Source organism: Rhamphochromis sp. 'chilingali' (genome assembly GCF_963969265.1).
Source record: "Rhamphochromis sp. 'chilingali' genome assembly, chromosome: 22".
Classification (NCBI taxonomy): Eukaryota; Metazoa; Chordata; class Actinopteri; order Cichliformes; family Cichlidae; genus Rhamphochromis; species Rhamphochromis sp. 'chilingali'.
In genome coordinates this window covers 5121637-5149189 of record NC_137950.1, presented here as the reverse complement: position 1 = coordinate 5149189, position 27553 = coordinate 5121637, and the positions used below count along the sequence as shown (strand labels likewise).

The following is a 27553-nucleotide window of genomic DNA, read 5'->3' as shown; positions in this document are numbered from 1 at the left end:
GTGGAGAACCAGGAGGACCCGGCTACTAAGTCGAGAGCCTCATCAATCCTGGGAAGGGGATAAGAGTCCTTCTTCGTCACTTTGTTGAGTGGTCTGTAGTCTACACAGAAACGCATCCTAGGACTTTTTTTCTTAGGCACCATCACCACCGTGGAGGCCCACGGGCTATCAGATGGCTCTATGATGCCCGCCTTTATCATTTCACACAACTCTCTGTCCGCAGCTTCCTGATGAGCCAGGGGCAGGCGGCGGGGGCGCACTTTAATAGGCTGGGCATCCCCGGTCTCAATGACGTGCTCTACCAAGTGTGTCAAGCCAACATCACTTTCTTTCAGGGCAAAAATGTCACTAAACTCTTTTAGTACCTGCCATAGACTCTCTTGCTGCTGTGGAGTCAGCCCCTCACAGTTCTTTGACCAGATACTCCTCACTGCTGAGAGCCTCTCCTCCTCCTCCGCTCGCTTTTCTGCTGGCGGGTCTGCAGGGGTCTCTGCGGTGGAGGTGGACGCCGCGGCAGATGCTGTGCAGACCGGGGGAGGAATAAGCGGCACCTTCTGCCCATCAGGGAGTACAAGGAAGCCTTTGCCTAAGTCCAGTACACCACCAATGGCTCGTAAAAAATCCAGCCCAAGGATGCAGGCGTTCTGCACATCAGCCACCCAGGCAGCATAAGACACACCGAGGTCCCCCACCTTGAACTGGAACACTCCCCTCCCTCTCATTGGGGCCAGCTCACCGGTCACAGTCTTAAGTTGCACATTAGTCGGTTGCACAGCAGCTCCGGTTGGGACAACATCGGGTCGGACCAGCGTTGCATTGGACCCCGTGTCCAGCAGGGCCGTACAGGACACCCCACAATCGTCACTGGAACATGGCAAAAGCCGCTAATCTGGGTCCAGCCCACAGCGATGGCCGCACCGGGTGGAAGTGGCGGTGGTGTGGGGATGTCGTTCTCCCAGGCCCGTGTACTCCCGCCTACACGGGCCCGTGGGCGTTTCCCTGAACCGCTGCAAGCTTGGGGCACTGCCTGATGAGGTGTCCGACTTGTCCACATCCCCAGCAGCTCTGTGGTCGGCGGTGTGGGCCAGCCCGAGAGGAAGGCGACTGCAGTGAAGCTGCCTGCACCAAACTGCACAGGCCCGCTGGCGTCTCCATCTGTTCCACAGGTGCTGACACAGCCCTCACCACGTGTGCGTCATCAGCGCCCCCCAGAGGATCCTGCAAGCATCTCCCTCTCCAACGCTAGCTCCAGGGCTGCACTGAGTGTGGCCGGCCGAGCAAGCTGAGTTTGCATACGGAGCTCTTTAGGGCTCAGGGCCTGCAGGAACTGGTCCCGAGCTAACTCCGCCTGCACTGATGGTGGCATGCTGTCATACGCCCTCCGGCAAAGGCACTCGACTTCATGGGCCAAAATGCGGAGGGGCTCACCTGGCAATCTGCGTCTGTTGTGGAACTCCGACCTCAGCAGCACTGGTTGGTTATACTGCCCGAAGCACCTCTGAAGTGCTCCGACCAGAGCATTATAATCTCCCCTCTGCTCCTCGGTCAGCAGCAGCAGGCATGCAGCTGCATCCTCACACAGGCACAAAGCCAATTGGAGAGCTTTATGTTCCTCAGACCAGCCAGCTGCAACAGCTAACAGCTCGAACTGTGCGATAAACACTTCCCATGGCGTCTTGCCGCTGAACTTAGGCGTTTTTATATTCGCTGCAGCTTGCTGGGCGCCGCCATGTTTGTTTACATCACGTGACGGCGCGCCAAGCGAGGTCGACTCCTTCCCGCCGGAATTGCGGCCGCTGTGCGAACAGTTCCCGAGCCTAGTCAAACCTGGAGAAAATCCAGCCTCGGCAGACAGCCGCAGCGCCGTTTCCCTCACTCCATGGGCGGGCGAGCGCGGACGAACCTCCCTCTCCTCCGTCTCCTTCTTAATCTTGCCCGGCAACATCCTCGTCTCGTAACGGCAAGCGTCGCCAGCAACAGGGTGTCGGGCGTTCTGGGATTCTTTTTTCTTTCTTCACTTCTGACACCAATGTAGCATTCACAAGAACCAGACGGTTGGGTCTCAGTTTGTCCGTTTATTCGGCACATAAGCAAGAGGGTTGCTAACTCAGGGGAGAGCGCCCTCGTACTACACCTCTCTCCACCGTGGCACACACATACACACAGAACAACCAGGTCCCCCCTCCCCTTCCTGTACACCACCCTCCCTACTTCCTGCAGCACAACCAAACATGAATCTTAAAGGAACAACAACAGTGTGCAGAGATAACCAACATGTCACTGTACAATAACACTTAACCATCGTTACAATACCATGGTGGGCTGGTCACTAGTCAAAATGCCCGGGCTGATTTTTTGTCCCAGTCCAGCCCTGAGAACTACATTGCCTTGGTGGCAAAGAATTCCCTCATCAATATACCTGCCAAAATCCCCCTCCTTCCCTGGTTTCTCCTGCATTTTAAACCCATCTCCCAGCAGCCTTCTGTTTTGCGGTTTCTTCCAGGAACCTAATTCATGGGCTGGGTGAAGCTGGTTTTAGCTCAAATGCACCAGCTGGATGCTGAATGAATTGGCTGCTGACTTCTATGTTGTCTGAGCATTTCAAGTTTCTGTACTGCAAAGACATCATAAAGAAGGTGACTTCAAAAGCACAGAAGTTTAAATAACTGCAAGTCAAACCTCTCTTCAGATGTGCATCATGAGGAATTGCTGGAAAGGTATTTGTTGATTTGAGCTTCCAGATTCAAGAATACAAGAATAGAGTCCAATCAACAGTTTGATGCAAAGGATAGTAATTTGCTGTCTATGGTTAGAAAGAGGCAGAAGTGTGACTGGGACAATCTGTGAAGTCACAGTTAATATCTTGTTTAAATCAGACCATAATCCTTAACCTTATCCCAGCACTGTCAGAATCTTATGACCAAACAAGTCCCCAAACAAGAACAGAAAAATTAAACTATTAGTTCCTACTCTTAGGTAGAGTCTGAAAGAGCACAGAAATGTCTCACCTCTCGGAACAAAACAGCTTATAATGGTTTATCGGTTTTAACAGGGAAGGTTTGTTGTAATTGTACCAATTACATGTTACATAAAATACTTAATAAGTAACTATTCTAAATTTTAAAGTGACTGTCTTCCTTTTTTTTTTAAACGATCATGCTTTATCAACCCTGCCCTCCACCCCAACCTCTCTTCAAAGCTTATTTTGTGAATCTGTAATTAGTGTAACCATTAGAGGCCACTGTGACAGTCAAACATACCTATGCTGACTTGTAATGGTCAAATAACGTGCTTTTTTGTTTGTTTGTTTTATAAAAGTCAAAACAAAATCATTTTACTACAGGGGGATATTATAATGAAACTTTAGTATCATACTGATTTTGTTGTTTTCAGCATTAAACTAATTGTGACTTGCCATATAACAGTGCTTATCCATTATATATATATACAGGAAAGATATGCGTGAGTGTGAAACTATTTAATTTAGTTTCATGTTTTATTGAATAGAGACAACATCTGAGGATACACTGACTGGGGAATCACTGTTCCTGGCAGGTTGCAAAGACACTCCACTATAGACGAACACTAGAAAACTAAACCTTTATGCTCATAAACTGAATTTCCTGCATGTTTCCTGCAGGTCTGAATGTTGCTATTGAAATAAATCTTCCAGACCTTTCAAGTTCAGAATCTTGTATCTCTCAAAATGAATGGGTCAACTTTCAAATTCAATATATAATTCAACATGCTGTTCAACACACTGCTTTTTAGAAGTTGTTTTTGTAACATAGAGGAGACAGAATCTCTGTGTGCATTGTGAAAGCAGAATTGGAAATACTTGCTGTAAACGCAGTGCATTTCTGTTTCTTTTTTGGAACATCATGTAAGGAGCGCTAAGATTCCAGTGAATACAATTGAAATTTCTAGCTAAATTTGGTCATAACATTGCTTTTCATATTTAACCTATGCATACATTTACAAAATGTTTGAGAGTATCTTGTTATCCTTAAAATACACAGTAAAAGTTTGAAAAAAAAATAGGATATGTTTAACAAATACATAAATACATAATGTCTACACCAACAATCCAAGACATTATGATGACTGACAAATAAAAACAAATGCTGAACATCTCATAACATTGCTTACAGTGCCCATCATCAGGAAAACATTAGAGCCTTAGGTAAACAATCATCTTTACTCTGAGCCCCTCCCGGATGGCTGAGCTTCTCATCCTATCTCTAAGGGAGAGGCCAGCCACCCTTCGGAGGAAGCTAATTTTCGCCGCTTGTATCCGCGATCTCGTTCTTTCGGTCACTACCCACAGCTCATGGCCATAGGTGAGGGTAGGGACGTAGATCGACCGGTAAATTGAGAGCTTCGCTTTTACACTCAGCTCCCTCTTCACCATGATGGACCGGTGCAGCGTCCGCATCACTGCGCATTACAACAGACTAGTCTGTTATAATAATTACTATGTATGTTTACTATTTTATCTCTACTATGTACAGCACTTTGGCTCAACCCGTGTTGTTTTTAAATGTGCTTATAAATAAATTTTGTTCCCCTATCCAGTTCACGAGTCGTTGCAGGAACGTGTTTGCTGTCTAAAACAGATAGAGTAGGTTGTCTATTAGAAGAAATTATCAGAAGATCAGTTGTTTAGTGTCTAGCTCCCCTAGTCTCAATGTTAAAGTATCTTTGGGTCAGATACTAAAACTCAAGTTGCACCTGATGCATCGAACACAGAGACATGTTGCTGCACCAAGAATCTTCTTGCAATTGCTTTGGCCACTAGCAGGTTGCCACAGATGCCCATAGTTTGTATAGAAGATGCTGACTTGCTGTGTTTGCATCACACGTTTTCAAGCTTCAGTAATGCTTGGTGTTTAGATAGCAAGTGCAGAGAAGTCAGCATCTTCTATGTAAACTGCAAATGATCATGGCAAAACCAAAGTTTTTCAAATTTCACTCAATCCAGCAATCACTCTCAAACCATTTGTGAAATATATGTTTATTAGAGGTCCCCACTGGGCGCCACCCAGTCTCTGGCCTGTGTGACTAAAGCTTAACATGTTAGAGGCACTGAAAATCAGCAGTTCTTAATCACTGTGCACTTTTGACAAAGGTCAAATAATGAAAGCCAGGTTACCTTCTGTATTCTGGTTCAAGAACTAGCAAGAGAAGGAATCAATGACAGTCTTGATTAGGGATGGGTACCAGTATCCGGTGCCATCTGACATAAACGGTAGTAACGGTAGTAACCGAAAAGCAGCGCACATTTCCGTGCTCTATTTCGGTGCTCTTTTTTCCTGAGATGTCACACACTATGGATTCTAGCCAATCATTTTACCTTTGCAAGCGTAGTAGGCGGCCCAGGTACGTACGTTCTTTTAGAGCAGAGCTACAGATTAAAAATGCCTAAGGTGAAGCGGTCAAAGTCTGGCTTTACTTCACAGCAAAAGATGCAAACTCAGCAGCCTGCAACAAGTGCTTTAAGGTGACACTGTGCAAAGGAGGTAAGTCCTCGAATCCGATGAAACACCTGGTGACGTATAGCATTTTGTTAAAAGCCGAGAAATGCGCTGTACTTGATAGCTTGCTGCGAGACCTCTCACCCTGCACATCTACTGCGGGTGTGGTGCCTGTTATCAGACCCGGAGTTTGCAACATCCCCCAAACACCCGAAGAGTAGAGTCCTGGCCCCCAGCCCTGCCAGTGTAGCAGAAATGATGAAGGATGATGATGGCAGCAGCAGCCGTTCTTCTCTGCGTGAGTAGCTTAATGTTGTTCGTGTGTAATTTACGTTGAGTAGGCTAACCACGTTATTACATTAATGCACGTAAGGTGAACTAGCAAACATTATCATAGCTACATGCGGCTGTCTTCTTGTTTGAAGGCAGATACTAACTTCACCGTGGCCAAAAAGGCTAAAATGACCAAAGAAAAAGTGGAAAACAGCTAAACATGAGAGGTTTTTGGACAAAGTTTGTGTTTTTTCCATTGTTTAAGCACTGCTTCCAGCCAAGAGTGATACCATATATGCCCTATAGCTGCAGAAAAGGCTAACGTTGTTATCTTTTTACAAAAAAACAGCTGAACATGAGTTTTTGGACCAATTTTGTGTTCTCCATTCTTTAAGGACCGGTTCGAGCACCGTTTCAAAAGTACTGGTTTGGTACTGGTATTGGATAAAACCTAAACGATACCCATCCCTATTCTTGATGCATGTTCAATCTTCCAGGTAAGGAAAACCCAAAAGGTTGATTCTGTTCATCTGGACGAAGCATTCATAGTGGGGAAACGGTTCATCACCCAGCCAAGTGACTTCTTCAGTCTCAGCTGACTGCAGGTTTCCCCAACCTTATAAACAGTACATTTGCATAATAAATGAAACTAGCACCACTGACAAACAGAGGATAGGAGGTCAGTTTCTTGATCATTAATATGCAAATTTGTTAGGTGAAAATGGCCATTGATCAATTCTCATTGATCGATGGGCATTCATCAGTGGTTGCTGATCAATGGCCATGAAATTTACATATTTAAGATTAAGATACTGCCCAATCTTTACTAGTGGTGCTAGTTTCAGTCATTATGCAAATGTACTGTTTATAAGGTTGGGGAAACCTGCAGTCAGCTGAGACTGAAGAAGTCACTTGGATGAGTGACAAAATGTTTCTCCCACTGTAAACGCTACGTCCAGATGAACAGAATCAATGGCAGATTATTCGAAAAAGTATTGGGACAAGTGACATCCACAGTGCTTTTTTGCTACCTACCAGTCTAGTTTCAGAGCACAACCTAAAATAGTCAAATGTGAAGTTTCTTTTTCTAACAAATGCATTTAAGCGCTAGGTATATTTCTATTTGTATCTCCAACATGTATTTTGTCCGGTCAAAGCAGGCACACATGCTTAATGGCTCATAATTATGGAAATGTTAATAATATAAGAAAATGTGTAAAAATCTGTGACGTGTAAGACTCAAAAGTGAATGTGAGCAGTAAAAAGAATCACACCATCAACCCTTTACAACCTATGAATATGGACCTTGTTGCGTCTTAAAAATGAATAATCCTAAGTCTGTGAACATCAAATTAATCAGCACATATGACACAATCAATAAGGGAAAAAGAACATAACAAGGGGCACACAAGTAATATGAAGTGTAATACAAAAATCGATAGTTTATGATCAGAAACACAAATGGGTAGTTTAGAGGAACTATTTCACAAAATGGTGTGAGACTGTGTTATTCCTACAGCATTGAAAAGAGGTGTAAGGATATATATTGCATTACTGAAATTATTGATCCTATACTGGAATGTTCAGTGTCTGCTGTGCCATGTTTTCTGTATTAACTTTCCATCATCGAGCTATCAAACCATAGAAATAACAAGTCAAAACTGACTGTACCATTATTATCCTGAATACCAAAAATCTTAATATCCCATGAAAAGTCATAGAGATGTGGGGCAAATTCTGCATTTTTATTTTAAGTAAAAATAAATAGAAACAAATTAGCCACTGTTTAAAAGAAGATTCTAAAGTGAAGAGCAGCAGGCAGGTATCCTGATTAGGAGTAACAGAAAGCCACTGAACTGAAATGTGCGTGTGAGATGCAAGTTATGGGAGATTTATCAGCTGAGCATAACAGTGGCTCTGAATACCTCACCTGCTTTAGCTGTCCCTGGACTTCACAACACGTTAATGCAGCACTTACATGTGGAGTCATGAAAACAATCATTACTAGTGATGCACTTTAAAACACAGAGAGGTCTGAGCATCAACTTACTAAGGCTACGTTCACACTGCAGGTCTTAATGATCAGTTCCGATTTTTTGATCAAATCCAATTTTTTTGTCTGCTTGTTCACACTACCAGTGTAGGGACTAACGCGTTATTAAGAAACGCCTTACAGTAACTACGTTATTATTGTGGTAACGAGCACGGTAACTAGTTATTATGCCAAAATCAGGAAACGCGTTAGTCGTGGCTATCGCGCAGCTTCCACAGTTTCAGTAAGATTAGCAAGTGGTGGAGGCCAGCCACCAAGTGGACGAGAGAAAGGGGAGGCAGGAGGAGCAGAGACCCGAGGCGGCCCCGGTCCGAGTGTCAGGTGAACTGAACTTCAGGTAAGAAGTTATGACCTGCAGTCTATCTGGGTCAGATATAAACCAAGTTGAGGTGGAGTTTATTTTCGTTATGCTGACTTTTTCGTACTGGGTACTAGCTAGCATGACGGGGTTATACAGCTGGGCAGGTGCTATGATGTTACTGATGTTGAGCTTTATTTTGTTCATAAGGTTAATTATTAGAGTTGCCAACAGTCCCGTAAAAACGGAATCGTCTCGTATTCAGAGATAATATTACGCATTTCGTATTGAGGTGAAAAGGAACGCAGTTTGTCCCATACTTAGTAAATGGACTGATTCTTATATAGTGCTTTTCTACTCTCCCGGAGTACTCAAAGCACTGTATACAACATGTCTTCATACAAGCACTTCTAAACACAAGTGCAAACTAAACTACATTCACACACAGTCATACTCCAATAGGCAGCTGTGCAGCAAAGACAGAATAACTCCAGCTTTGTGTCTTTTTCATTCTAGCTGAATGGGGTGGCTGTGGCTCAGGTGGTAGAGCAGATCAGCTACTGATCTGAAGGTTGGTAGTTTGATCCTTGGCTTCCTCAGTCTGCATGCCAAATATCCTTGGGCAAGATACTAACCCCAAGTTGCCCTCCGATGCGTTCATTGGAGTGTGACTGTAATTTAGTTTGCACTTGAGTGTAGAAGTGCTTGTGTGAATGAGGCATGTTGTATAGAGCGCTTTGAGTACTCTGGGAGAGTAGAAAAGCACTATATAAGAATCAGTCCATTTGCCATTTGGTGTTGCCTACATCTTCCTACTCGGAAGGCAGAATTTCCGAGTTCTGAGTACAATCGAAAGCACCATGACTGCAGTTTTCGTGTTGGATGTAAAAAGTGCATGTGACGCTGTGACGTAGGCTAGAATCATGGTCAACGACGGTCCAGGCGCGGGAAATATGCAGATTATCTTTTCCTTTCTATTGGTAGGTGGCACACTGCTCTTGTGGCAAGTAAGCAAGCTAGAAGACTGGCAATCTTGCTGGGTATCCATTTATGGAAGCAACACATTAACAAGAGAATTCTGAGTAAAACCAAAGTTACTTTCCCTAGTAACTAGTTACTTTGAAAGTAACAAGTAGATAGAAGTAACTAGTAATGTAACTAAGTTACTAATTTAAAGTAACTTACCCAACACTGCACACTACAAATAAAATGTGACAGCAAAAGCGCTCTGGTGGGAACCCTCAAAGCGGCCCGCATGCGCAAAAGAAGACGTCACACACAACGCGCTTTGTTTAGACCCAGACCAAACAGTGTTGTTTGACTGTTTCGGACTTTACGTTTCCCAATTTTGCTTTAAGTTATAAAGTTATTTTGTTATTTACATATGGCCTAATAATTATCCTTATTGCTGTTTTAGAGAGCGGGGCTTCAAAGGACAGTTGCAGATTTCTGTCAGAATCTGCAGATTATACAGTACAAATAAAATGTTCACGTTTCTCCAACGTTGTCTTCCCAACAGTTTCACTAACATCTACACGGGATGGACAGGAAGCGTTCATGATGTCTTCTCGGGCGCTTCTCCGGCACAATATTAATATCCTGCAATATTAAGCTTAACAAAATATTGACTTTTTTTCATAAATTAACAATTAACTATCATTGTATTGCTAAATGTGAATGGACCTGGTATGATATATAAGTTCATCCTAAAATAAAAGTTTCCATGTTTAATAGATTGTTATAGATCAAAGTGTCCAGCAAACAATTTTTTTTTTTAGTAAAGTGGACCTATTATGCAAATTTCCAGCTCCACATTTTATTATTTAAATCTTAGTAATGCAGTCGTAGTCGTTGTAGAGTAGCTTTGCATGATTAATAGTTCACAATGATTCTTATTATTGGTAATTATGTAGCTCTTTAGTTCATCCATGACTGAAACTGTCACATGACATGTGTTTTTATGTGTTTAAAATGTACCTTTAATGATAATCTGAAGTCCAATAGAAACAAAAGTCCAACAGGTGACAAAATCCAGGAAGTTAATGAAATCATGAGAGCAGAAAATAGACTAACATCACGGGCTGGGAAAACTAGTTCACCGACAGAGAGCTAAATTGTAAGTTACTTAAACACACAGGGATACACAAGGAAATGATCACAGCTGGGGAGAACAAAACAGGTGCAGACAGTTGGGGAACTGAGCTTAGTGAAACTAGGATAGAAACGACACAAGGAAAGTGGAAACTATAACCAAACCCTAAAGATTAAACGGAGAATTTAACTAAGGAATCTGTTATAAGAGATATTTTGGAAAGCTTGAAACACCAAACAAAGGAAATACACCTCAACTAAGGATAAGGCGGTCCACACAATGACAAGTAATAAAACTCCGAAGGTTAAGCATGACATCTGCTAACTGTGGTTCTGTTCCTGGCTCCTCCAAAATGTCCTTGTTAAATTTCTCTGATACATCTATTGGAAAAGTGAGTTTGTGCATGATGGGTAGAAACCATATAAATGAAGAATAATGAATAATGAATGAAGCACTGGATTGTAGTTCCAGTCCATTTATCTTCTTGTTTATTTATCTTAACATGAACATCCACCATTGTGCCAGTGTCACCAATCACATTGGGTGCCTACTGTGCCAGAGTCCAGGTAAATCAAACCCTATGCCAACCTTTTCAAGCAGTCACACTAGTCAAATGAACTGGACTTTTGAGGTCAGGCCCTGAACATGTGAGTACGCCCAGTCACAGTATGTATTTATTCTCCCATATCTTGGCATTCTGATGAATAAACACCAAAAACCACTTACATTTTTCCCTTTTCTACCACTTCAAATTCAGGGTCACAGGGGGGCTGCAGCTTTTCCTGCTGGTAATAGATTGTAGATCCTTCATAAGTGAGTTCTTGATTTAATTCCATCCCCAACTTTCTTAGTTTATAGTGAACGTAACAGTTTTTGGTCATGTACTTCCCAATGAGTGGGAGACTTGCCTACATCCATCATGCACTCTCTTCTAAACACATGCATCATAGTTTGAATTGTCAATTGTGATGCACAGAAGTCAGGAAGATGAGTGTATTGTTGTTTATTTATGCCTGAAAGAATGCATGTGAATGCACTTTCACTTTGCACAGCTCCGAAAGAAGCAGCCTGAGAGTAATCCACCTGCACAGGTGTACAGGGAGTGCAGAATTATTAGGCAAGTTGTATTTTTGAGGAATAATTTTATTATTGAACAACAACCATGTTCTCAATGAACCCAAAAAACTCATTAATATCAAAGCTGAATGTTTTTGGAAGTAGTTTTTAGTTTGTTTTTAGTTTTATCTATTTTAGGGGGATATCTGTGTGTGCAGGTGACTATTACTGTGCATAATTATTAGGCAACTTAACAAAAAACAAATATATACCCATTTCAATTATTTATTTTTACCAGTGAAACCAATATAGCATCTCCACATTCACAAATATACATTTCTGACATTCAAAAACAAAACAAAAACAAATCAGCGACCAATATAGCCACCTTTCTTTGCAAGGACACTCAAAAGCCTGCCATCCATGGATTCTGTCAGTGTTTTGATCTGTTCACCATCAACATTGCGTGCAGCAGCAACCACAGCCTCCCAGACACTGTTCAGAGAGGTGTACTGTTTTCCCTCCTTGTAAATCTCACATTTGATGATGGACCACAGGTTCTCAATGGGGTTCAGATTGGTTTTTCCACACGCTTCTTGCGACCCTGAATGAAACGCTTGATTGTTCGATGATCACGCTTCAGAAGCTTTGCAATTTTGAGACTGCTGCATCCCTCTGCAAGATATCTCACTATTTTTGACTTTTCTGAGCCCGTCAAGTCCTTCTTTTGACCCATTTTGCCAAAGGAAAGGAAGTTGCCTAATAATTATGCACACCTGATATAGGGTGTTGATGTCATTAGACCACACCCCTTCTCATTACAGAGATGCACATCACCTAATATGCTTAATTGGTAGTAGGCTTTCGAGCCTATACAGCTTGGAGTAAGACAACATGCATGAAGAGGATGATGTGGACAAAATACTCATTTGCCTAATAATTCTGCACTCCCTGTACAGATTGCTTTGATGGAGATGCTCCAGTATGGATGAAGCTTACCTCTGAAGTAGGCACACGGCCACTGCTGGGTTTTATTCCTCATCTTGTGTTGTATCGTAGCAGGGGGGAACTGACTGTGCTGGCCCTTTCTGGTTGGGTTATTTCATCTCCAGCTGCTGCTCCTGCTGGCTTTCTTGAACTTTGCATGATTTTAGAAGATCCTGCTTTCCATGCTGAAGAACATGGTAGTTATGTAGTGCAGAGCAACTCCAGGTTTACAGAAGCTCCATCATTACTTTCCAAAGCCTCTTATACTGTTATTAATAGTGTAGTATTATGGTATAGCAAAACAAGAAATTACTTATTTTAGACACCTTTGACTTTGAAAATACTATAATTTGTGTTAGGTTTGATGGATCTTCCCATTCTGTTGTGCCCCTTGTGTGATATCCAGCAAATTATAACTTTAACCCCAAATCAACATCAACATTAACAAACATTAACTTTGGGAACAATGTTTAAAAATCAAACCACAAGACAGAATCCTCTCCTTCTGTTTTCTCTCATTGAGATACTGGATCGTAATAGCTGCTCCACAAAGGCACGTTCTTTTCAGAGAGGGCAGCGGTGCAGGCGTTAACGTCTTGTACACATTTATGTGCACACCTTCATGTCACAAGTTTTGGTTATTAGTGAAGGCACTGACTTAACACTATTGACAGATGTGATATTTTATATGATAATGAAAATCTACTAGGTAGGTTCTAGGTAAAGTTCTTCATGTACAGACCTTCTTGTCAAGGCACGCTATCACAGCTCCGTTACAGCCGGTGAGACATTTTTATTTCACGGTAATTACAGTTAGAGATCATTATTATTATTGTTTTTGTGGCATGGCAGACAACAAGTTGCTTAACGACAGTGAAAGCACATTTAATGTGTTGCGATCTAGGAGTGTGTAGAAAACTGACATTTCGTGAATGAGTATACTGATTCTCTGATTTTCTATTTCTAGGACGTTAGAGTTCAGACTGGCTGCTGATGTCATCAATACGCGCAGAGGACAAAACAAACAAACAACAGTGCGAGACGAGAGACTATCGGTTATTGATGATATGCTGGGCTGCATGTAAACTCCAAACCTAAACTGAGGAAAATAAAGACAAAAGGAGAGTGGAGTCATGTCTCTCTGAGGGTGCAACAAATGCGATGCTAGATAAGTTCTGTCACAAACAAAGTTTCAGAAATTTGTAAGTAAATGAGTAAACCATTTCAATTATTGTTGTTTTTGTGGGAATTTCAGCTCCACAGAACTGCCAATTTTCTTATTCGGTGCAACAATGTCAGCAGTTTTATTGTGTTTAAACAATATGAAACCTGTCCAACAATAAACTGGCCGTGCTGATTTTGTATTACTGGCTTTTTATTTCTCTGGAGACAATTTAGTTTCTAATTAGCTTAACACTGGAACTGCCAGATGACTCGACAAAATAAGAATTTAAGATGCTTTGAGGTTTTATTAGATTTACAAACGATTAAGGTTCTGGGGTTCTTTCATTATATATATATATATATATATATATATATATATATATATATATATATATATATATATATATATATATATATACAACTACCGACCAATAACCTGCCTCAGTACTACATGGAAGCTCCTGTCAGGCATCATATCGGCTAAGATGAACAGGCACATGGGTCAATTCATGAGCGGGACACAGAAAGGAATTGGCAAGAATACCAGAGGCGCAAAACACCAGCTACTGGTAGACAGAACAGTCAGCCGAGACTGCAAGACCAGACTGACCAACCTGTGCACTGCCTGGATTGATTACAAGAAGGCCTATGACTCAATGCCCCACAGCTGGATACTGGAATGCCTAGAATTGTACAAGATCAATGGGACCCTAAGAGCCTTCATCAGGAACTCAATGGGGATGTGGCGCACAACACTAGAGGCCAACTACAAGCCCATAGCACAAGTCACCATCAAGTGCGGGATCTACCAAGGAGATGCTCTGTCCCCACTGCTGTTCTGCATAGGCCTGAACCCCCTCAGTGAGATCATTAACAAGACTGGCTACGGATACCGACTACGGAACGGAGCAGTTGTCAGCCACCTCCTGTACATGGATGACATCAAGCTGTATGCCAAGAGTGAACGAGACATCGATTCACTGATCCACACTACCAGGCTATACAGCAATGACATTGGAATGTCGTTCGGACTGGAGAAGTGTAGTCGGATGGTAACAAAGAGAGGGAAGGTAGTCAGAACTGAGGGGATTGAACTACCAGAAGGCAACATTGCAGACATAGAGGACAGTTACAAGTACCTGGGGATCCCGCAGGCAAATGGGAACCATGAAGAGGCCGCTAGAAAGGCTGCAACCACCAAGTACCTGCAGAGGGTCAGGCAAGTCCTGAGGAGTCAGCTAAATGGTAAGAACAAGATCCGGGCCATCAACACGTACGCCCTGCCCGTGATCAGGTACCCTGCTGGGGTAATAGGCTGGCCAAAGGAGGAGATAGAAGCCACTGACATAAAGACAAGAAAGCTCCTTACCATGCATGGAGGGTTTCACCCCAAGTCCAGCACCCTGAGGCTGTACGCTAAGCGGAAGGAAGGGGGCCGGGGACTGGTGAGTGTCAGCACCACAGTCCAGGATGAGACAAGGAACATCCAAGAATACATTGGGAAGATGGCCCCAACTGACCGAGTGCTCAGTGAATACCTCAGGCAGCAGAAACCCAAGAAAGAGGAGGGAGACGAGGAACCATCATGGAAGGACAGGCCCCTGCACGGTATGTACCACCGGCAGATAGAGGAGGTGGCTGATATCCAGAAATCCTACCAGTGGCTGGACAAAGCTGGACTGAAAGACAGCACAGAGGCACTAATCATGGCAGCACAAGAAAAAGCTCTGAGTACAAGATCCATAGAGGCTGGGGTCTATCACACCAGGCAAGACCCCAGGTGCAGGCTGTGTAAAGATGCCCCAGAGACAATCCAGCACATAACAGCAGGGTGCAAGATGCTAGCAGGCAAGGCATACATGGAACGCCACAACCAAGTGGCCGGCATAGTGTACAGGAACATCTGTGCCGAGTATAACCTGGAAGTCCCGAGGTCAAAATGGGAGATGCCCCCAAGGGTGGTGGAGAATGACCGAGCTAAGATCCTGTGGGACTTCCAGATACAGACGGACAAAATGGTGGTGGCTAACCAACCGGACATAGTGGTGGTAGACAAACAGAAGAAGACGGCCGTAGTGATCGATGTAGCGGTTCCGAATGACAGCAATATCAGGAAGAAGGAACACGAGAAGCTGGAGAAATACCAAGGGCTCAGAGAAGAGCTCGAGAGGATGTGGAGGGTGAAGGTAACGGTGGTCCCCGTGGTAATCGGAGCACTAGGTGCGGTGACTCCCAAGCTAGGCGAGTGGCTCCAGCAGATCCCGGGAATAACATCGAAGATCTCTGTCCAGAAGAGCGCAGTCCTGGGAACAGCTAAGATACTGCGCAGGACCCTCAAGCTCCCAGGCCTCTGGTAGAGGACCCGAGCTTGAAGGATAAACCGCCCGCAGGGGCGTTGTAATGGGCTAAGTTTCCATTCAGCTTAAACACTCCCAAGAAAATCTCCAGGACTCAGACGATTGGATTCCAGAAGTTTTTACTGGGCACTTTTTGTGAAACTGTAAACACAATACAATGAAATATACTGTAAACACAATACAATGAAATATATGAAATGTATTATAGATGCAATAAGCTCAAAGCATCTGGCTAATTATCACAGCTTGACAGCCTAGCCGCATAGCTTATATGAGACACAATAAAGTTAACCGAATAACAGACAACGGTTCAAAACGCTTCACCGCTTAATTGTACAAAATGAATTATACTCACAGACTATGCCTTAGCGAAGAGAAAAGGATTAATCCTGTAACGGCGGAGCTGGCGGTTGAATGAGCCCACACGCTAATATCCCGAGTCACACAGTAGATTCACTTCCTGACTCTCAGCGTAAACTGCTCTCGTGTTGTCATGGTTACGAAAATACACACACCGCTCTAAGCTACGATAGCGAGATAAAGAGAACACAAAGAACACATTTCTGGGGGCATAACACTCCCCGCTTGGGGTCTTTAAGAGCCCACATCAATTGGCAGAGTCAGACTTTGGAGAAAGAAGCAGAACTACTTCTGTAATGGGACGAGAGAATCCTCTTCTATTTCCATCTTTAACGACCTCCACTTCGACTCTCCGGACCAGACCGTCCTTCCCTGGAAAGGCTTTCGTGATGATGCCCATGGGCCACTCATTTCTCTCTGCCCGATCATCCTTTAAGAGAACTACGTCCCCTTCTTGAAGATTCGGCTGTTTCCCTTGCCACTTGTGTCGAAGTTGCAGTGTTTTGAGGTATTCACGCCTCCATCTGTTCCAAAACATGTCTGCCAGGCCCTGAACTTGTTTCCACTCCTCCCTGAAGAGATCTGCTTCCTCGAACTTGCCTGACGGCAAAGGAGGCGCGGAGCCTGTTTTGAGAGTCAGGAGCATGGCTGGTGTGAGGATGCAGGGCGACTCGGGGTCGGATGACACTGGAATGATCGGCCTTGCGTTCATAATTGCTGCTACCTCGGCCATAAGCGTGGTCAGAACCTCGTGCGTCAGGCGAGACTTTCTCTGTTCAAGCAGCATGCAGTCCAAGATACGGCGGGCAATGCCGATCATCCTCTCCCATGCGCCACCCATATGGGATGCATGGGGTGGGTTAAACACCCAGGTGCAGCTCTGTTTACTGAGGTACTTCTCCACCCTGTCGAACCCTGAGTTTTCCTTGTCCATCCCCAGCTCACGGGAAGCGCCAACGAAGTTAGTTCCGCAGTCCGAGCGTATCTGCTTCGCGGGGCCCCTGACCGCAAATAATCTCCTCAAGGCGTTAATGGCACTCATGGCTTCGATCACCTCAATGTGCACTGCCCTGGAACACATACACGAGAACATCACCGCCCATCGCTTGGAGTTCGAAACTCCTCCTCTTGTGCGGCGTGAAACGATGCCCCACGGTCCAAAGACATCGACACCTATGTAGGTGAAGGGAGGTGCTACTTGTAACCGTTCTGCCGGCAGGGCTGCCATCCGTTGATGTTCGGCCTTCCCTCGCAGCTTCTTACAAGTGATGCATCTGTAGAGCAGACTGCTGATACAGCGTTTGGCTCCCACGAGCCAAAAACCTGCGGCCCGAACGGCACCTTCAGTAAGATGTCTCCCCTGGTGTTTTACTGCTTCGTGATAGTGGGACACAAGCAGAGTTGCGAGGTGATGCCGGCCAGGAATGATGATGGGATGAGTCTCGTTCATGCCTAAGCCTGACTGCTCGATCCGACCTCCTACCCTGAGTAGTCGATCCTGGTCCATAATGGGATGCAATCTCCACAAGCTGCTGGAAGATGGTATGTCGACTCCAGAACCGATACACTTGAGCTCTTCCACGTAGCACTCACCCTGGACACTCTTTACGATGCACACTTTGGCTTTCAGCAGCTCCTCTTCCGTAGGACGACAGATGTGCCAGCCTCGACATTCGCCCTGCGTCGAGCGAGCGAAGGAGCTAGCTACGTGGATCAAATGTGCAATGGCTGCATGGAGTGTGCTGAACTTGGAGAAGCGTTCAAAGCGTTGAGGGCATACCACGCCTTTAGCGACATGGGTGAGTTTCGTCGTCACCTGTGGACGCACTTCGGCGTCGATGTCGGGGTCGACAAGATTGTACGTCTCTTGAAGCTCGGATGGATGACCTGATGCGTCGCAAAGAAAGGCTGGTCCTTTGAGCCATGGTGTACTGCTGAGCAGGGCTGATGCTACAGCTCTTGACCCAACGTCAGCTGGGTTAAGATGCGTTGGAACGTACTTCCACTGGCCAGGACAGGGTGACTGAAGGATACGTTGGACCCTATTGTGTACGTAGACATAAAATCTCCTTGACTGTTTATGGATGTATCCCAGTACGACCTTACTGTCTGTGTAGTAGGTGATGTTGTCGTACGTTGTGTCCATCTCTGCGACTATCATCTCGGCGATCTCGACGGCGAGCACAGCAGCACAAAGTTCAAGTCTAGGGACAGTTAGGCTAGGTTGGGGAGCCAACTTCGATTTCCCAAAGACAAACCCAATCTCAGTTTGTCCCTGCTTGCCAGTTACCCTGATGTAGGCTACGGCCGCTATTGCTCTGACTGATGCATCGGCGAAGACGCAGAGTTCTCTCCTTAGGGCGCCTGTGGTGGAGAGGGACGTATAAGGCCGTGGTATTTGGAGCCCCTCCAGGTCTTGAAGAGACTGTTTCCATCTAGTCCACTCGGTCTCCATGTCTTTGGGAAGGGGTGCGTCCCAATCTTCCGCTTGCAAGGTGAGTTCTCTTAGGATCCGTCTTCCATCAACTGTGATGGGTGCTAGAAACCCTAGGGGGTCGTATAGACTGTTCACGGTCGAGAGTACCCCTCTGCGGGTGAACGGCTTCTGATCGATCTCGATCTGGAACGTGAAAGTGTCCGTGCGCATGTTCCAGAACAGTCCCAGGCTACGCTGGATAGGCAGATCATCGATGGAGATATCCAGGCCATTGAAATCCTGAGAGCGATCCTGGGAGGGGAATGCTCTGATGACCGCGGAACGATTTGATGCAACCTTGTGCAGCCTGAGGTTGGAAGCCGCGAGCATCTTCTGCGCTCGCTGGAGAACTGCGATGCCTTCTTCCTCTGTACTGAAAGACTTTAAGGCATCGTCGACGTAGAAATCGCGGTCGACGAATCTCCTAGCATCGCTGCCGTAGTCGGCCTCTGCTGCCTTAGCCGCCCGCCGCAGGCAATACACTGCGACGGCAGGCGAGGGGCTGTTACCAAAGAGATGCACCCGCATCCTGTAATCCACGACGTCAGAGGTAGGGTCATTGTCTCTATACCACAGGAAGCGGAGAAAATCCCGGTGGTCTTCTTTCACGATGAAGCAGTGGAACATGTGCTCGATGTCGGCGGTGATCGCAACCTGTTCCTTCCTAAACCTCATAAGAACACCTAGTAGGCTGTTATTAAGATCGGGACCACTGAGTAAGACATCGTTGAGCGATACTCCCTCATAGGATGCACTGCTGTCGAAGACCACGCGGATCTTGTCCGGCTTCCGGGGGTGGTACACGCCGAACAGGGGCAAGTACCAACGCTCCTGACCGGGTTGCAAGGGAGGGGCAGCTTCTGCGTGCGCCTTCTTGAGCGTCTTCTCCATAAACTCTAGGAAGTCGGCTTTCATCCGTGGTCGTTTTTCCAGTGAGCGCCGAAGTGAGACGAGGCGTTCGAGAGCCTGTTTCCTGTTGTTAGGGAGTCGCTGCCTCGGTGACCTAAACGGCAAAGGTGCGACCCAACTGTTGGAGCTGTCTTGGCAACACTCGGCTTCCATTATCCTTAGAAACTCCAAATCTTCCCTGGATGGAGCAAGTTTGTGGTCGTTGGGAGTGCGAGCGAAGACGGTTTGCCCCAAATTGCCTCCGATTAGCGTCGTCGGGGTTCGCGCTGGATGTTGTTGATAGTCACGTGCTTGTTCAAACACCTCTGTTACTTTCATCTGGTTGTTACATGGCTGGAGATGGCTTGTACGACCGTTCCCTAGAACGGCTGTTTTGTAGCTTCTCACCTCCGGTGGTCTGTGAGCACCTCCGAGGCACACGTCTCCGACGATGACCCATCCCAGGTCAAGCCTTTGGGCGAAGGGAGCATCTCCTGGGCCGCTTATTTGCTCTCGGACCTTGTGGACCCGTAAGATATCTCTGCCCAGTAAGAGAAGAATGCTGGCGTCTGGGTCCGGAGGTGGTATCTTGTCAGCGATGCGTTTTAGGTGGGTATGATGATAGGCCACACCGGGGGTGGGAATCTCCGCGCGGATGTTGGGAATTTGGTTACACTCGAGGAGTGTAGGCAGAGAGATACTCAGTTTCTCGTCCAACGGCTCTACGGTGTAGCCGCTGGCTCTCCTTCCTGATGTCTCCGTACGTCCCGCGCAGGTCTTTAGTGTGTATGAGTACGAGCGCCCGGAGATCTTGAAGGCTTCGAAGAACTCTGACCGCGCGAGGGAGCGATTACTCTGCTCATCCAATATAGCGTACATTCTCTTGGCTTCCTCTCTTCGTCCGTTTGGGAACACCCTGACGAGACAGATCTTAGCACACGCTCTAGCACTCAGACCTTCCCCACATACCTGTGTGCACGTTGCGTTGACCTCCTGGTTATCAGCTTTGTCCTCCTCCCCGCTATCCTCTGAGATGGAGGGGAACGATTTAGATTTCCAGGTAGGTGGGTGAGGGTGGAGGGCTGTCACGTGGGCAGCGCTACCACACTCGGTGCATGTTATCTTGGCTGTGCAGTTCTTTGCAAAGTGTTCTGTTGACGAGCAACAGCGAAAGCAGACGTAGTGTTCTTTCAGAAGCTGTTTGCGATCATCTAAGCTCTTCTCGCGGAAACCTCTGCATTTCCTCAGAGGATGGGGTTTTTTGTGCAGGGGGCAATGTTTATTCGGGTCAATACGTTCCCTGCTTTCCTTAGACTCGAACTTGGCAGTGCCTGAGACTTGTGTTTTGTGGGTGTGAACGGACGTCTTCGTGGGCCTCTCCCATTTATTCATTCTCTCGTTTGGGGGGCTTGGCGTGAAGAGGTTGAAACTTGGGTCCGTACGTGCTTTCGCCTCGGTGCGGATGAAGTTCACCAACACGGAGAAAGGTGGGAAGCTGACGAAATGTTCTTGTTTGTATCTCGTCCCGTGGTATAGCCACTTTTCTTGTATGCTGTATGGAAGTTTCTCGATGATGGGCTTAATTCCTCTGGAGGTATCCAAGTACGACATGCCCGCGAGGTAGCCATCTTCTTTAGCGGCTTGTAGCTCTGACAACAGGTCGGCTAGATCCCGGAGTCTCCGTGGATCTTTTGTCGTGAGCTTTGGGAAGCTTTCTAGTTTGCTGAACAGAGCTTGTTCGACGGCTTCTGGGGAGCCATATAGTTCGTCGAGGCGCCCCCATGCTGAGCACAGTCCAATAGTTGGATTCCTGATGTTGACCGTTTTTATTCTTCTTACCTGCTCTGTTGACTCCTTTCCCAGGTGTCTGGTTAGGAGGTCGAGTTCTTCTGCAGCAGACAGGTCTAGATTGGCAATGGCGTTCTGGAATGATGTTTTCCAGGCCCAATAGTTTATTGGCTGGTCGTCATATGCGGTGAGACCTGAAGTCACCAAGTGGTTACGAGCGAGATATTTGATGAGGTCAGTGGTTGTAGAATGGTCGTAATCACCTCCGTAGAGTGTCCCGTGGACGGGCTGATGCGTGGGAAACGTAGAATCTCGTTTGGGGTTCTGCTGTAGGAGTGGAGTTGGAGGGGGGTAGAAGGGTGACTTGGAGCTCTGTCGTGTTGGTGCGTCGCTTCTCCAAGGGCCCTGAAGAGCTTGGTGTGGCGTAATAGCAGCAGGAGCGGCAGCTTGGGTCTGAGCCGCGTTATGCGGGTGAGTGACTGGCTGAGAAGGGGGAAGGTTATTTTCTGTAGCCGATAGACCCTTGGCGCTCAGGCTGGCCTGTTCGGAGACAAAGGCGGCTACGCGCTGGTCTTTGACAGACTGGTGGACCAGGCTGTTAACTTCGCTGCGTACTTCGAGACCCATATCCTGCAGACCAGCTACTAGGGAGTTCGCCTCAGCAACGGCGGCATCCCTTTCTTTTTCATCGATTAGTGCGTCGAGGCTGGCTTGAATACGTGCTTGCTCCACTTTAAGCTCGATTTCTCTTTTTGAATGTGCCGCTCTAGCTTGCGCGGCTTCAGCCTTTGCTTTTGCCATGGCAATGGCTATGCTGATTTTTGAGCCAGACGATGTACCAGATGAGCGACTGCTCCTTGAGCGCACACACTCTGACTGGTTGTCTCCATTTCCTTTGTCAGCATTGCTACGTTGTGACATTGCGTGTCGTTGGGTCTCCAGTATCGGGAGATGTCGGCTGCGGCGAAGTTTTCCGAGGCTATATTGGAGGCTGCTTATCTCTCGATAATGAGTAGCTCCGTACAGCGGCGATCCTCGTATCCCTATTAGCTGCGTTGCAGTCTTTTCACTGTAATGGGCTAAGTTTCCATTCAGCTTAAACACTCCCAAGAAAATCTCCAGGACTCAGACGATTGGATTCCAGAAGTTTTTACTGGGCACTTTTTGTGAAACTGTAAACACAATACAATGAAATATACTGTAAACACAATACAATGAAATATATGAAATGTATTATAGATGCAATAAGCTCAAAGCATCTGGCTAATTATCACAGCTTGACAGCCTAGCCGCATAGCTTATATGAGACACAATAAAGTTAACCGAATAACAGACAACGGTTCAAAACGCTTCACCGCTTAATTGTACAAAATGAATTATACTCACAGACTATGCCTTAGCGAAGAGAAAAGGATTAATCCTGTAACGGCGGAGCTGGCGGTTGAATGAGCCCACACGCTAATATCCCGAGTCACACAGTAGATTCACTTCCTGACTCTCAGCGTAAACTGCTCTCGTGTTGTCATGGTTACGAAAATACACACACCGCTCTAAGCTACGATAGCGAGATAAAGAGAACACAAAGAACACATTTCTGGGGGCATAACAGGCGTGCTGGGTGTTATATATATAATAAGAAGTTTCCTTGTTCTCCCCGTGACCCTGGAGCAGATAAGCAGAAGAGAATGGATGGATGGGTGTCAGAATAAGAAAGGTTAATAATAATTGATAAAGATTAAAAACAAACAATCAAATACAGCTGTGAACCTGATTTTACTTGGATTAGTATTCCACTCTCAGGTCAGTTCAGCTATAGTTCCCTCACTGCTCTGTACATCCAGCAACCTCCTCATGCATATTATCACACCCTTCCCGGCTGTGACCAGGCTCAATATCACATCCACAACTCATTTGGCACTACAGTAATTATTCTCAGAGGGACCATCTACATTTATTTATTTATCAATCACATCTAGTTATCTCAGCTAATGCTATGGGACCACCCATATCAAAATGTATGTTGCCAATGTTTGTTTGTTTTTTTAATGTCTAATATTCTTGTTTATACTACAGAGCAAGCTGTATTTTACATGATTTACATATTATATGAATAAAGGTATAAAGTTAAATAAATAAAGTTAAATAATAAAATTATAATAAAGTCATCTATAAAATTAACGAAATTGCTGTATTATGTTACCTGCTGTGTTCAAAGCGACTTTTGCCAAAAACTGATGTGTGTGTTCTTTCTGTCTCAAAATGATTTCATATCATTTATGAGAGACAGATTGTAGGTCAACAACACATTTTAATAGTTTTAACATCACAATTTTGTGTTATATTACATTCCTTTCTGTGAGTTTAAAATGATTTCATTGGCAGTTCTAAGTAGAAATTGTCCTTTTTTAAAATTCTTTTTGCCTCCCATAATGCAAAGTTAATAACAGAATGAACTTACCCATTTAAGAAAAAAAAATAGAAAATGTGTGCATTTTATTTTAACACAGATCATTTTTAAAATGCAAAGGGTCATAATGACTGTAAAAATGACTGACTGAACATGCAGACTGAAGGCTGCATACAGGACTTTGTCACACTGGTATATGAAGAGAGGTACCAAGAACATGTGTGCACACATGTACACACACACACAGCGTCTCACTTCATGCTTGCTTCTGTCCTAGCCTCTGGTGTCACCTAGTCGTCTTGTCTTATTATTGTCCTATTTGTTGCAATTTAGTCTGTGAGCACAAGCAGAGGTGTTTTCTTAGGAAGTAACCGTGACCTCATTTTCAGAGGCTTCTTTAACATTTACTGCTTGTGAAATATGTCAAACCTTTCTCCCCTACCTAAAGTTAAACAGCTGAGAGCATCTTAAGCACAGCGGAGAAAAAAGGTGTGCACTGAGGATTTTGAACTGTGGTGTTTAAGCATTGTCACTGCTGAGGATTTGTGGACACAGGAGGAGTGTGGACACAGATCGTTATTCACTTAGCTGCTGTTTATAGTTTAAAAGTCTCCGTGTTTTATTCTGTGTATTTTAGTTTTTAATATATGGAGGGAACGTGCTGTTAGCCTTGTGCTCAGAGGGCTGTGGTCATCCATCTGTCCTGTTCTAATAAACCCAAATTTCAGGAACACCTTTAGATCTGTTCAGTTTTATTCATATAGCACCAGTTAACAGTCAACAAATCTTGTCTCAAGTCACTTTATATTGTAAGGTAAAGACGCCACAGTGTTAATGCAGGACAAATGTTCACTCAGATTCACTGATGAAGTAAATGCAAGTCAGTAATCAAAGGTGAGTTTTTGGTCATAACTGACTACGTGTGTATACTGTGCACAGACATGGATTTAAACCACGACTTAACTGTTAACAACCACAAGGCAGTGATTCTAGCTTAAAGGCATTCTGGATATTTTTAAATGTTTGTTTGTCCGGTATCCTGTTGGAAGAAAACACTTTGGAGCCACTTGAATGCATATGAACACATTTACATGAGAACAAAATGATTTCAAGTAAAATAAAAAGGCTATTTAACATACCAGCATGTTTGTTCTACTAACACAGATGAATTTAAGAACTGTAAATTAAAAAATGTTTGAGTTAATGGTGTTCAAAGTTTCATTTGTATAAAAAATGTATGGTTAACGATATAAAGAAGTACATTTGATGAGTCACGGTAAAAAAAAAAAAGTGCCTGAAATGTGATTTAAAGAGTATTTTCCATTTTTCTATTAACAGAAAATGTTTGCTAATGGTAGAGAAAATATACTGTCAATAAACTGAATTTTCCATTTAAGAGTTGAAGGAAATGTCCAAAAAATACTACAGAGAATATGCTCTAAATCAACAGAATTTTCCATTTCACCACTGACAAGATGGCACGGCCAAGTCCAGACGCTTTCCTGACCGCTCTGCTCCAACTATCCACTTTTCTTGTTTTTTACTTATTTTTTGCTCTGGTTTACATCCCAAAATCCTCTAGTCTTATAGTATACGACAGCGGATCACTTGTAAACATCGGTGCCAAGGTTGCACATCTAATCTTGGACACTTTTAAACCCGACCCTTCCTGGCTGCCAGAGATTCTACGCGGCGCGGAGAACAACAAAGGACGGGCCGCTCATCCGAGGCGCAGAACAAAGAAGCGCCGGGGGAAACGCGCTGGTATTAGGAAAAGACTGAGACAGCAGGCGCATCGCGCACCACTGCCCAGTATCCTACTGGCCAATGTACAATCCATGGAGAACAAGCTCGATGACCTAAGAGCAAGGGTCACCTTCCAACGTGACATGAGGGACTGCAACATTCTGTGCTTCACGGAGACATGGCTGACCCCCACTGTGTTGGACCAGGCCGTAACTCCGTCGGATTCATTCTTTGTGCTCCGCGCGGACAGAACGGCAGAGTCGAACAAAACCAAAGGTGGGGGAGTGTGTTTCATGATAAACAGAAAGTGGTGTGATGCCAGGAGCATTTCTACTCTCTCCAGCGGCTGCTCGCCACATCTGGAGTTCCTGAGCATTAAGTGCTTTCTATCTGCCCCGTGAGTTCACCTCAGTCATCGCCACGGCGGTCTACATCCCACCCCAAGCGGACACAGGTATGGCTTTGTCCGAATTACATGATGTGCTGAGCTCGCTTCAAAACAAGGACCCGGGCGCAGCCCTCATTGTAGCAGGAGACTTTAACAAAACGAACCTCAGACAAGTCATGCCAAACTTTTACCAGCATGTCTCGTGTCCAACGAGAGGGGATCGAATTTTGGATCACTGCTACACGGCATACAAGCAGGGCTACAAAGCTGTCTCACACCCGGCTTTTGGGAAGTCAGACCACAACGCCATCTTCCTCATTCCCCAGTATAAACAAAACATACGGAGGGAAGACGTGACCACGAGGGAGGTAAAACGGTGGACTGCCCAATCAGAAGCTACGCTACAGGACGCACTCAACGACGTCGATTGGGACATGTTCAGAGCATGCGCAGTCGACATCAACGAGTTTACGGAAGTAGCAGTATGCTTTGTCAATATGCTAGCGGAGGAGATTATCCCCACTGCGAGAGTCACCACATTCCCAAACCAGAAACTGTGGATGGACAGATCGATCCGCGCTGCAGTAAACGCCAGGACCGCCTCCTACAACGCGGGTCTCGCCACTGGCGATATGAGCGCCTACAAAGCGGCCTCATACGGCGTGCAGCGCGCGGTGAGAGATGCCAAACGCCAGTACCGGGAACGTGTGGAGTCCCGCTTCCACCAGGGCGACACACGGAGTATGTGGCACGGACTACGCACCATTACGGACTACAAAGCCAGGGACACTGCGCCGATCAACGCCGACTCTGCATTCACCAACGAGCTGAATCAGTTCTACGCCCGTTTTGAGGTTAGCCAGGCGGCTAATGCTATCTACCGCCTGACTACCAAGGACAGTGACGTCATCAGCGAGAGACCGGTGACCAGCATCGTGGAGCATGACGTCCGAGCGGCATTGAGGAGAGTGAACACAAGGAAAGCGGCGGGGCCAGACGGCATCACCGGCCGTCTGCTGCGCTGCTGTGCTGACCAGTTAGCAGGTGTGTTCACTTACATCTTCAACGAGTCCCTGGCGAAGTCTGTGGTCCCCACATGCTTCAAAAGATCCACCATCATCCCTGTGCCCAAGAACAGCAAACCCTCATCCCTGAACGATTACCGGCCAGTTGCACTGACCTCTGTAGTAATGAAGGTGTTTGAGAGGCTGCTGAAGAACATCATCTCCTCCTCCATCCCAGACACCACAGATCCGCTGCAGTTCGCCAACAGATCCAACAGATCCACAGAGGATGCCATCGCCCACGTCCTACACACCACTCTCAGCCACGTGGACAAGAAACAGGGTAACTATGTGCGAATGCTGTTTGTTGATTACAGTTCAGTGTTTAACACGATAGTGCCCTGCAGACTGTTCACAAAGCTCAGGGATCTCAACAGCCGTCTGTGTGCATGGGTGTTGGACTTCCTCACTGGCAGAACTCAGGTGGTGAGTTGGCCGTCCGACTGCGGTCTGGAGTGTGGGGCCTCCCTGCTGCTACGGAGTCGGGGTGGTCTGCCTCTCCCCACCGCATGGAAAAGGGAAACACCACCTGGGTCTGGGTGCAGTTCCCCCCTCCAGGGGCAAGGGTACCTAGACCCAGTTTGTAGAGTACGCTTGGGGAGTGTGATCGTGTGTACAGCGTCTCTTTATGTCTGTCTCCACGTTGGTTGAGTGTGGAGTGAGTGCATATGAGAGCATGAGG

At 45.6% G+C, this 27553-nt stretch overlaps 1 protein-coding gene across 1 annotated transcript; it reads right to left on the bottom strand.

Annotated features, from left to right (window-relative positions):
- Window positions 1-17164: 17164 nt before the first annotated feature.
- LOC308391110 (uncharacterized protein) lies at window positions 17165-21643 on the bottom strand (the record flags this gene model as incomplete). The annotated part of the gene is made up of 3 exons (XM_080873576.1): window positions 21530-21643; window positions 17288-21460; window positions 17165-17184 (listed from the first exon to the last, which is right to left on the bottom strand). Exons 2-3 carry the CDS (start codon window positions 21087-21089, stop codon window positions 17165-17167), a joined length of 3822 nt encoding a protein of 1273 aa, XP_080729702.1. The 5' UTR covers window positions 21090-21460; window positions 21530-21643.
- Between the last annotated feature and the right edge of the window lie 5910 nt (window positions 21644-27553).